Consider the following 12,302-nt stretch of genomic DNA (forward strand, 5'->3'; position numbering starts at 1 on the left):
ATGTTGAATGTAGAGTTTTAAGCACTTGGGGTCTGTTGTTGCTGCAAATGGTGGAGTGGAAGCAGATATACGTCATAGAATGAATGATGAATGTAAAGTGTTGGGGGCAGTGAAGGAAGTGGTAAAGAATAAAGGGTTAGGCATGAATGTAAAGAGTTCTGTATGAGAAAGTGATTGTACCAACTGTGATGTATGGATCGGAGTTGTGGGGAATGAAAGTTGACAGAGCGACATAATTTCAATGTGTTTGAGAGAAAGTGTCTGCGGAGAATGGCTGGTGTATTTCAATTGGATGGGGTTAGGATCGAATTAGTAAGGTTGTGAATGGGTGTAAGAAATGAATTAGCGGCTTGAGTGGATATAAATGTGTTGAGGTGTTTTGGCCATGTAGAGATAATAGAAAATGGCCGTCTATTGAAGAAGGTGATGAATGCAAGTACTAAAGGAAGGCCAAGGTTTGGGTGGATAGATGGAGTGAAGAAAGCTGCAGGTGATAGGAGGATAGATGTGAGAGAGGCAAAAGAGCGTGCTAGAAATAGGAATGAATGGCAAACGATTGTGATGCAGTTCCAATAGGCCCTGCTGCTTTCTCCGGTTGCCTTGGTGACTACTGAGGTAGCAGCAGTGGGGGATTCAACATATGAAGCTTCATTTTTGGTGAATAATGTTGGAGTGTAGGCTGTGGCACCCTAGCAGTAGCATCCAAACTTGGCTGAATCCATCATCAGGCTGGGAGGAGCTAAGAGAAGAAAAGTTTCCCCTTTGTTCTTTATTTGATGTCGGCTACCACCAAAAGTTGGATTAAGGGCCTTGCTAAATAGATAGATTAGCGATACTTTCAATATAACTTTACACACAAAAATTTCAAATGAAAAATATTTAGTGGTAGACTAGGCTAGGCGAGTATACTTTACAGTACTGTCTGCTATTCCCCATTGACATGTGGGATTCTGTAAGCCACTTAATTTCAGGTTCTTTTTGGGTCTGATACTGTATATAAGACGGTACCCTGTTGTGGTGGAAATTGTTAAGATTTAAATGTTATCTGATTTGCAAAAATATACATTATAGATAAGGATGATTGGAAATGAAAAAAATCTTTTTAATCTAAGAGCAATGATCTTAGTAATTTCTCAGTCCTGTTAGGATAAAAAAGTTATTTATTTTAAATGCACTCTTTATGTATACAGTACTGTACTTTGACTTGGGTACTTCCCTGTTTGTAGGGGAAATGAAATAAAAGCTAAGTGTAAAATGTAATTTTCAATATTAAACTTACCCGATAATCATGTAGCTGTCAACTCCGTTGCCCGACAGAATTCTATGGAGGGATACGCCAGCTATCACAATACTAGAAGGGGGTGTACTTACCAGCGCCACCTGTGGCCAGGTACTCAAGTACTTCTTGTTGACACCTCCTCAATTATTCCTCTGTCGTGCTTCCGGCAAGACGTTCTGGGATACGCTTATGATCTTCGAGTTTGTTCACGGCTAATTGGTGAAGTATTCTCTCAGATTTCGGCTGTCGCATTACTGGAAACCTTCTTATATTAGCTAGATAGCTTTTATATAGTCCTGATTAACGGTTAACGATCTTTTGCTTGATTTTGAAAACCCCTTTGGCTAACTCTTTGGATTCAAGATGTCTGACATTTCGCAAGCCCCCTCCCATAGACGATGTAGGTCTTGCAATAGGCGTATTCCGAAGGCCTCGGTAGATCCTCACACCGCTTGTTCTGACTGTAGGGACAGGCCCTGTCAGTTAGAAAACCGATGTGAGGAATGCGCCGGACTTTCGGAACTGGAATTTGTCCGTCTTTTAAAATATTCATCTAAGTTAGAGAGAGGTAGAGTTAGGAGGAGTTCTTCTCACTCTTCACTGTTTTCCTCACCTCATGATCCCCTACCTTTTCCTACCCCTGTAGTGGCTACCCCCGAACCTACTGTTTGCCCTCCGCCTGATATGTCTGTTGTTTTGCGTGCTATTCAGGCCTTAGGCGATAAAGTAGAGTCAGTGGTAAGTGACCATAAGTCTCTGATGGCCGAAGTTAAGGAACTTAAGGTCAAGAGTGCAGTGGGTGGAGTTAGTGCCAGTGCTGTGACGAGTGCTAGTGTCAGTGCAGTGCCAAGTGCTAGTGTCAGTGCCAGTGTGGTGCGTGAGGATTCTTCTGTGCGAGCCAGTCGTCCTCCCAGTCCGGGACCTCTTGCAAGCTCCCATGCCCAGGGGAGAAGCAATGTCGAAGGGCATAAGGGTTCGGCAGGCCTTGTTAGGCGCACAGAAGTATCCTCGGTGGTTGCGGGCGTGTCTTCCAAAGACCGTCACTCCCACCCGCAGACGATTGAGCCCGTCTTTTTCTCGTCCGCTGATCATCTGTCAGGGAAGAAACGTTGGTCTCAGGTCTCGAGACCACTTAAACGCAGAGTCCAGTCCGCGAGTGCTCAGCCAGGTTGCAGTCATTGGCTCAGCTCTGACTCGCCGCAGTCATCTGTCGACTGCACTCCGCCCAAGAGGAGTAAGGTTCTGCCACAACAGAGCTCGACTGTTAAGGCTTTACCTCAGCCTACTGTAGTTTCTGCCGACCCTAAGTGGACTCTACTACAGTCCATGCAAGCACAGCTTTCGGACTTGATGCGTGAGTGTCGGGCTGAGAGTGTTGCACCTCCGCCTCCGCCTACACTCCCTCCACCTGCGCTCGCTCCGCCTGATCGCAGTACCACCTGCCAGGCGTACGATGTTGAGCCACGGTCTGAGTTTGCTGTTCCCAGTGGTGTTCAGCCTCCGCCTTCTTTAAGGCAACCTTTGCTATGGGATCAGGAGGATTATACCTCTCTTCCTCCGCCTCCCTTTGCTGCTCCACCAGTGGTGCAACTCTTGGCTGAGGTACAACAACCTCTCCCGTCCATGAGTCAGTCTCCTCAGCTCTCGCTGCAGCGAGCTCAACCATCCACAAGGCAAGCTCCACTTCACCTTGGCCTTGCGCCTCAGGAGCCTCAGCTTGCGAGACATTTACCTTGTTCTGCGCAGCCTCAACCTCATCACGCTCCGCTCACACCACAGGAACAGGAACTTGCTACTCCGCTTCCACCAACCGCTCAGCAAGCGCAATCCTTGGGTTCAACCACTCATGCTAGGAGTCAGCCTCCTCCACCCATGCGCCTTCCTTCTGCTTCGTCTGCTATTCAGCCTTTGCAGTCTGAGCCTCAGGTTCTCCCTCAACAGTTATTTGAAGAGGAAACCACTACTATTGTTCCTACTCGTTCTGACTCTGCTGTTCAGCATTCTTGTCCGATACCTTCGCTTCACTCTGGTGATGAGGCGTCTGATGATGAGGAGGCACACCTGGATCCCTCATCAGACGTGGATGAATCCAAGCCTTCTCCACAGTCTATTGACTTTCGTAAGGTCTTGGTTCTGCTTAGGGAGGTTTACCCAGACCACTTTGTCTCTGCTATTCCCCGCTCTCCGCCATCTGAGTTTTCGCTGGGCATACAACAAGCTAAGTCCTCCTATACTAAGCTAGTCCTAGCAAGGTCCTCTAAGAGAGCATTAAGGATCTTAGGGGAGTGGCTGCAGTCTAAGCAACACCTTGGCAAGACTTCTTTCATGTTCCCGCCGACCAAGCTCACTTCGAAAGCGAGCGTTTGGTATGCCACAGGAGAAGCACCAGGCTTGGGAGTACCTGCCTCTGCCCAGGCTGACTTCTCAAGTCTGGTGGACTCGCCTCGGAGAACTGCAATGAGGCGCTCTAAGGTTTGCTGGACCTTCTCAGACCTTGATCACTTACTGAAAGGACTGTTTAGAGCATTTGAGATGTTCAACTTTCTTGACTGGTGCCTGGGGGCCCTCAGCAAGAAGACCTCTCCTGCGGACAAGGATTCTGCCATGCTATTAATGTCCTGCATGGATAAGGCCATTAGGGATGGATCTGGTGAGCTTGCGTCGATGTTTGTATCAGGGGTTTTGAAGAAAAGGGAACAGCTGTGTACCTTCCTTTCCTCCAGCATTACACCTTGCCAAAGGTCACAACTCCTTTTTGCTCCGCTCTCGAAGTTCCTCTTCCCTGAAGAGCTGGTTAAGGACTTGTCTGCTGCCCTGATACAAAAGGACACACACGATCTTGTAGCCTCATCGGCTCGTAAGTCTAAGGTTACTACCTCAGTCCCCAAGACTTATCGCTCACCAGTGGCTGATACCCCTGCTACGAGGTTCATACCGCCCTTTCGTGGTAGAGCCCCCAGCCGAGGAAGCTCCCGTCCAGACTCTTACAGGAGCAAGTCCAGGAAAGGCTCCAGGACATCTAAAGGTAAAAACTGACTCTCCGCATCTCCAGACAGCAGTAGGAGCCAGGCTCAAGATCTTCTGGCGAGCCTGGGAGAAGAGAGGTGCAGACGCCCAGTCTGTCAGTTGGCTGAGGAACGGTTACAGGATTCCATTCTGCCTCAAACCACCTCTGACCACATCGCCCATCAACCTCTCTCCCAACTACAAAGAAGAGGACAAGAGGCTAGCATTGCACCAGGAGGTGTCGCTACTTGTGCAGAAGAAGGCAGTGGTTATAGTCCGGGACCATCAATCCCCGGGCTTCTACAACCGTCTCTTTCTTGTGGCCAAGAAGACAGGAGGTTGGAGACCGGTGCTGGACGTCAGCGCGCTCAACGCGTATGTCACCAAGCAGACGTTCACGATGGAGACGACGAAGTCGGTCTTAGCAGCGGTCAGGCAGGAGGACTGGATGGTCTCGTTGGACTTGAAAGATGCCTACTTTCACGTTCCTATTCATCCAGACTCCCAACCTTTCCTGAGATTCGTTTTCGGAAAGGTTGTCTACCAATTCCAAGCCCTGTGTTTTGGCCTAAGCACAGCTCCTATGGTCTTTACTCATCTGATGAGGAATATAGCAAAATTCCTACACTTATCGGACATCAGAGCCTCCCTCTACTTGGACGACTGGCTGTTGAGAGCCTCCACGAGTCGTCGCTGTCTGGAGAATCTCAATTGGACTTTAGACTTAATCAGAGAACTGGGTCTATTAGTTAACATAGAAAAGTCTCAACTCATTCCCTCCCAATCCATTGTGTACCTGGGAATGGAGATTCGGAGTCAGGATTTTCGGGCTTTTCCTTCGGCCCCCAGGATAAGCCAAGCCCTAGAGTGCATCATGAGCATGCTGAAGAGGAGCAGTTGCTCGGTGAGACAGTGGATGAGTCTCACAGGGACCCTTTCATCACTGGCCCTGTTCGTCGAGCTAGGGAGACTCCACCTCCGCCCTCTTCAATTCCATCTTGCTGCTCATTGGGACAAGGGTTCGACTCTCGAAGCAGTCTCTATCCCAATCACCCAAGAGATGAAGACCACTCTCCTGTGGTGGAAGCACAACCTCCTTCTCAGGGAGGGTCTTTCGTTGGCTATTCAGACCCCCAATCTTCATCTCTTCTCAGATGCATCGGACTCGGGCTGGGGTGCGACCTTGAACGGACGGGAATGCTCGGGAACGTGGAACGAAGAACAGGAATTACTCCACATCAACTGCAAGGAGCTACTAGCAGTTCATTTAGCCCTGTTGAACTTCAAGTCCCTCCTGCTAGGCAAAGTGGTGGAGGTGAACTCAGACAATACCACAGCCTTGGCTTACATCTCCAAGCAAGGAGGGACCCATTCGAGGAGCCTATACGAGATCGCAAGGGACCTCCTCATTTGGTCAAGAGGTCTAAACCTCACTCTGGTCACGAGGTTCATTCAGGGCGATATGAACGTCTCAGCAGATCGCCTAAGCAGAAGGAATCAGGTCATTCCCACGGAATGGACCCTCCACAAGAGTGTGTGCAACAGACTTTGGACCTTGTGGGGTCAACCTACCATAGATCTGTTTGCCACCTCCATAACCAAGAGACTTCCGCTGTACTGTTCCCCTGTTCCAGACCCTGCAGCAGTTCATGTGGATGCTTTTCTACTGAACTGGTCCCATCTCGACCTGTACGCATTCCCACCGTTCAAGATAATAAACAGAGTTCTGCAGAAATTCCTCTCGCACCAAGGGACACGGCTGACGCTGGTTGCTCCCCTTTGGCCTGCAAGAGAATGGTTCACAGAGGTACTTCAATGGCTAGTCGACATCCCCAGGACTCTACCTCTAAGAGTGGACCTTCTACGTCAACCTCACGTAGACAGGTTGCACCCAAACCTCCACGCTCTTCGGCTGACTGCCTTCAGACTGTCGAAAGATTCGCTAGAGCTAGAGGCTTTTCGAAGGAGGCAGCCAGTGCGATTGCCAGAGCGAGAAGGGTTTCCACTCGTAGAGTCTACCAGTCTAAGTGGGAGGTCTTCCGAAGCTGGTGTAGAGCCAATTCAATATCCTCTACCAATACCTCTGTGACCCAAATAGCTGACTTCCTTCTACATCTTAGGAATGAGAGATCCCTTTCAGCCCCTACGATTAAAGGGTATAGGAGTATGTTGGCTTCAGTTCTCCGCCACAGAGGTTTGGACCTTTCTTCCAACAAGGACCTTCAAGACATTCTTAAGTCTTTTGAGACGTCTAAAGAGCGTCGTCTATCCACTCCAGGCTGGAACCTAGACGTAGTCTTAAGGTTCCTTATGTCACCTAGGTTCGAACCTCTCCAGTCAGCTTCCTTCAAGGACCTTACCCTCAAGACTCTTTTTCTCGTCTGCCTTGCAACAGCTAAGAGAGTCAGTGAGGTTCATGCCTTCAGCAAGAACATTGGTTTCACGACCGAATCTGCAACATGTTCTTTTCAGCTTGGATTCCTAGCAAAGAACGAACTTCCTTCACGTCCTTGGCCTAGATCGTTTGAAATACCTAGCCTCTCCAACATGGTAGGTAACGAACTAGAGAGAGTTCTTTGCCCTGTCAGAGCTCTCAAATTTTATCTTAAGAGGTCTAAACCTCTTCGAGGACAGTCAGAAGCCTTATGGTGTGCCATCAAGAAACCTTCGAGGCCCATGTCCAAGAATGGGGTTTCATATTATATAAGGCTTCTGATTAGAGAAGCCCACTCTCACTTAAAGGAGGAAGACCTTGCATTGCTGAAGGTAAGGACCCACGAAGTAAGAGCCGTAGCTACTTCGATGGCCTTTAATAAAAACCGTTCTCTGCAGAGCATAATGGATGCAACCTATTGGAGGAGCAAGTCAGTGTTTGCATCATTTTATCTGAAAGATGTCCAGTCTCTTTACGAGAACTGCTACACCCTGGGACCATTCGTAGCAGCGAGTGCAGTAGTAGGTGAGGGCTCAGCCACTACATTCCCTTAATCCCATAACCTTTTTTTAACCTTTCTCTTGAATGCTTTTATTGTTGTTTTTATGGTTGTTACGGTAGGCTAAGAAGCCTTCCGCATCCTTTTGATTTGGCGGGTGGTCTATTCATTCTTGAGAAGCGCCTGGGTTAGAGGTTTTGTAGAGGTCCTTTAGTAGGGGTTGCAACCCCATATACTTTGGCACCTTTGGGTTGATTCAGCCTCCAAGAGGAACGCTGCGCTCAGTAAGGAAGACGAACTTAAAAAAGAGGCAGAGTAACGGTTCAATTCGACTTCCTTACCAGGTACTTATTATTTCATTGTTATTTGAGATAACTGTTATATGAAATATGGGATACTTAGCTATCCTTTAATCTTGTACACTGGTTTTCACCCACCCCCCTGGGTGTGAATCAGCTACATGATTATCGGGTAAGTTTAATATTGAAAAATGTTATTTTTATTAGTAAAATAAATTTTTGAATATACTTACCCGATAATCATGATTTAATCGACCCTCCCTTCCTCCCCATAGAGAACCAGTGGACCGAGGAATAATTGAGGAGGTGTCAACAAGAAGTACTTGAGTACCTGGCCACAGGTGGCGCTGGTAAGTACACCCCCTTCTAGTATTGTGATAGCTGGCGTATCCCTCCATAGAATTCTGTCGGGCAACGGAGTTGACAGCTACATGATTATCGGGTAAGTATATTCAAAAATTTATTTTACTAATAAAAATAAAATTTTTCTTAAAGAGCTTTCAGAGCATAAAATAGAAAATTGTCTCAAGGGAGACTAAAAGGTCATTTATTCAACTTAGAATATTCATAGGGTTATTAACTCATTTTACGATATACTGTACTTTACTTTTTTCCTGGCACCAACACTATTGTTATAGATTACTTGAATTTTAAACAAGATTATTTATAAGTAGGTAACTGGATATTTATCAGCATAGGTGAAAAGAATAATCTAGATATTTTGATGTAGTTTGGTCATGTGAAAATTTTTAACATTGTATAGTAGTTGCAAAATTATATAGAAGCTTACAGTATAAGAGGAATGATAAAAAAAGCTAGAAAAAAGGCAGAAAGTATTAAAATAGCTGTAGTGAAAATTAAGTATTTTAGGGAGGAAAAGGTTTTCTAGAACAAAGTATATATAGAGAGAAAACTTTGAGAAATTATATCTTTGAGTAAAAAAAACTCAGTGAAGTAGAATCCTGTCTGAAAAGATTGCAAACCTGAGTGTTTTAATAGAATTTTTTAACAAGAGAAGAATATAGAAATTTTACCATGGAACTAAAATAGAATGTATATTTCTCCTTACAGTAATTGCTGGTCGAGATAGCCAAATGAATGAAATGGTTGTAAAACGTCATTTGCGTCCTCGTGATGCATATGTTCATGCTGACTTACATGGTGCTGCAAGCGTCATCATTAAGAACCCTAGTGGCAATGAAATTCCTCCCAAGACGTTACATGAAGCGGGTATTATGGCTCTTTGTTACAGGTAAGAACATTTTATGCATACGTTACTATTATTCATATAGATGTTTAGCCATAACTGGTTGTACTCATTGTATATGCTCCTGTATGCTAGAATGTTTTAAATTTCTGTAAAGCATAGAATTCTTTACGCAATTGGAATCGGTATTTCATCTGTTATTGTACCTAGGGTTAGGAAGGTACAGTACTAATGAATAGTATAGGTACTTTATACTCAAATATTTTTAGTATAAACCTGCACTAACTAGTCTGCTGCCGCAAAGAAAAATTAGTTGGCCATTAAATAGGATTATGACTTCAGTGCAAGTTGGAACAACCATTAAATCATTAACAAGGTAATTATAACTACTGATTGTTGATGTGGAGAAACTCCATCCAACTGTCCATCAGCATGATTAGTCACTTTTGACTTTGGGTACTCTTGTTGCTTCTCAGATTCAGTCTTTATTAATTTTCATCTCAGTGTTTGTGGGTGTTAACAACTAGCAAAATGACATTGTGGCCTGGTAAGGTAGGCATTGTGGCAGATTTATGTCAGAGGTTACTGTTGATCACCTTCTTTTGCGTGTGCTTTGAAGGAGGCATGACTGTTTGCTATTGTCTCCCTGTGATCAGTGCCTTTCATGACTGCCTCTGTAGTGGGAAGAGTTTGCTAAGAAGAAAAGCCATAAGCAAGATTCTTTGCTGTCAAATATGGGAACTCTAAAGTTGATGCTGAAGAAACATTTTTATAACTCTCCTGGTGGAACCCAACTCTCTGCCTCCTCCAGGTTCTACTCTGTCGTGGTCCTTGGGAAGTACTCATTTGGGAAAGAAGACCTTCTATTGCACTCCGATCGTTCTATGGGAAGGGTTTGGGAGTATCATCCCCTGGTGAAGCAAATATTCCTTTGCCTCTTGCCAAAGTTCTCTTGTAGCAGTGCAGACTGACAAATTTTACCCGAGGAGGTTGTAGCCTGCATTGGGCATCACTGGTATTCTGTCTGTGGGAAGGCTGAAGGAGGCTTTGATGACCACCAGGATGTTGAAGGCAATTCTTTAGTTTATGACCCTGATTCCTGTGATATCTGTGGATGCATCGTAGGATGTGTATCCAGTGATTGTTTACCTTTAGGTCATGTTGCTGTTCAAGATGCCTTTCTGGCATCTTCCTATTAGGGAGCATCGTCGTTGTTCGGCCAGACTTCAACGCTGGAGATGGGTGGTAAGGGGAAGAAACATTCTTGCTCCTCCTCTTCCAATTCTTGTTCTGATTCTGATGACTTCTTCTAATGTTAAGAAGAAAAAGATGCCCAGGAAGACCAATTGCAAAGAGACTAGTGAGGCCCTTGGCAATCTCTCTTCTTGTTCATGAGAGAGAGAGGGTGTACTTCTGGCTACCTACCCTTCTAGGGAAGGTAGCTCATGCTGAAGCAAAGGAGCCCAGGCTCCTTATACCAGTGCCCCGTAAGGGGCAGAAAATGCACTTTGGCGGTTGGGTGATTGACTCCACCCTCTCCCTCGGTTGTGAAGGCGATCCTTGGTCTCCTGGTGAGCTTTCTCCTCAAAGATCATGGGTTAGGGGAGAAGCTCCTATGAGTACTGATAGTCTTGAGCTTAATTATTTGTCACGTGGCCACTTACTATGTACATGCAGGGAGTCTCCCACACTCATGCGCAATTGGGAACAAAACTATCCCATCACTAAGGACCACTCTAAGCATCTGTACAACCATAGAGAAGCTTTTACATGTTTTCTTGATCAAGAGCAAGGTCCTGGATCACCTGGTGACCAGTCCTAATGTAAATCTCGGGACCTCTCTTACATGTGCAATTCTCTGAGAGGAAGGTATGAAGTGCTTCTGCTCTCTCTGAAGATGTCAGTACTGGAGATGATTCTCTGTCCATAGAGATTGTGATCTTTTACTACAAGGTCCTTCATTGGCATGCATCCCTGATTTCACTCTCAGTCTGTAGCATACATACTCAATCAGGAAGGAATGATCTCCCTAGTGATCTGTCAAGCCCTCTGCCTTTTCAAATCAGGTGGTGGCTCTGAGAGCAATGCCTCCAAAGGTGCCCGACCTTGTATGGTATCAGCGAAGGAGGAGAACCGAGTTAGTGTGTTCCTTTGTGGACGTCATTGCCCCCATTCTTAAGTGCATACTTTGGGGGAGGCAACTGTGATATCTGTTAAGGGAAGATCTTTTGTTGCTGATTGGCTCTTCAGCGCTCCCAAAAGATCGAGGCCCTCCCTACAGCCACTAGGGTTGGATCTGACTCGTGTGACACTAGGCTCAGTTACAATCAGATCTATGAGTTCGAGAGTTCTCTGCTGTCTGAATGGTCAAGCAAGAACCTGCCTCCTTTCTCAGCAGAGGACATTCTACATATCTGAGGCTACCCATTGATTCTGCAGTGACCTCACTGTCGGCAGGAGTTTTTGAGAAGAAATCCTGATTTTAAGGTATTTCCCTCTCAACTCTGGTGATATAGTCAGGCAGGCTACCTACCACAGCTATCATATTAATGATTTAAATGAATCAGGTTCAAAAGGATAGGTATTATAATGATAAAAGGCTTTTTTTCTGATAGTTATTTGGTAAACAACACTTTGCACAATTCTGTTTCTTCAGATATTCAACTAAATTGATAAACTTTGGCAGTTTAAAAATGGATGTTATATTTGCCTATTTAGCTTCCCAACAGTTCTTTTAGATCTGACAGCAGTGAAACTCTTGTTCGTTAAATTTTATGGACAGCTATAGATATAAAAATAAAATAAATGGTTTTTATTTTCAGCCGTGCATGGGACGAAAAAGTTGTAACATCTGCCTGGTGGGTATGGGGTGATCAGGTTAGCAAAACTGCTCCAACAGGTGAATACCTCACTACTGGAGCTTTCATGGTTCGTGGGAAAAAGACTTTCTTACCTCCATCCCATCTTGTATATGGATTTGGCTTCTTGTTCAGATTAGAGGAGGATTCTATTGCAAGGTATGTGTTTATTCATTGTCAGTATTTTATTACATTGTTTCATTAACGAGGTACAAGCTTTAAGATTATTGGTAACCAACTATATATAAATGTTTATATTGATTTCTTCCCCAACTTTAACTGGATTCTTTGGCATTTTGAGTGGTCTGTAATTGCTGATGGTAGTTTGGTTATACTAATTGACTGAAATTGTATTTATCTTTCAACTGAATCTGTTTTGACATACATGTGCTACCATTTATCACATGATTTAATAATTGCATTATACAGCTTGTTAAAATCTTTTGAAGTAATTTTTATATTGATTTTATTAGTAGTATATTTTAGATAACTTTTAAGAATAATTGGATCAATGTAGGTAGTATCAGTGCCTGGGTTAAAGTTTTTTTTTTTTTTTTGCATGAGGGTACACTCAAACACTTTTTCTGCCATTTTGTGCTTCCTCTTGTTTTTGTGCTTCAAGGAGTGTGTTAGGCAGGTTTATTACAAGGACCAAGGATGTCAGGTGGTTTACAGTATTATCATCTTAATCTTTGATCTGTTTTTCCTTCTTTTATTTTC

The 12,302-nt window shown here is 44.7% G+C and overlaps 1 protein-coding gene across 2 annotated transcripts in view; it reads left to right on the top strand.

The window, feature by feature from the left end:
- LOC137625826 (ribosome quality control complex subunit NEMF-like) overlaps positions 1-12,302 on the top strand; it is a 143,917-nt gene that overhangs the window by 82,774 nt on the left and 48,841 nt on the right. For both annotated transcript variants that reach the window (XM_068356712.1, XM_068356713.1), the window contains exons 12-13: positions 8,589-8,769; positions 11,547-11,741. In XM_068356712.1, the coding sequence (XP_068212813.1) occupies positions 8,589-8,769; positions 11,547-11,741 (376 nt within the window). The remainder of the gene's footprint in view (positions 1-8,588; positions 8,770-11,546; positions 11,742-12,302) is intronic.

The sequence above is a fragment of the Palaemon carinicauda genome, chromosome 33 (genome assembly GCF_036898095.1).
Source record: "Palaemon carinicauda isolate YSFRI2023 chromosome 33, ASM3689809v2, whole genome shotgun sequence".
NCBI classification, from domain to species: domain Eukaryota; kingdom Metazoa; phylum Arthropoda; class Malacostraca; order Decapoda; family Palaemonidae; genus Palaemon; species Palaemon carinicauda.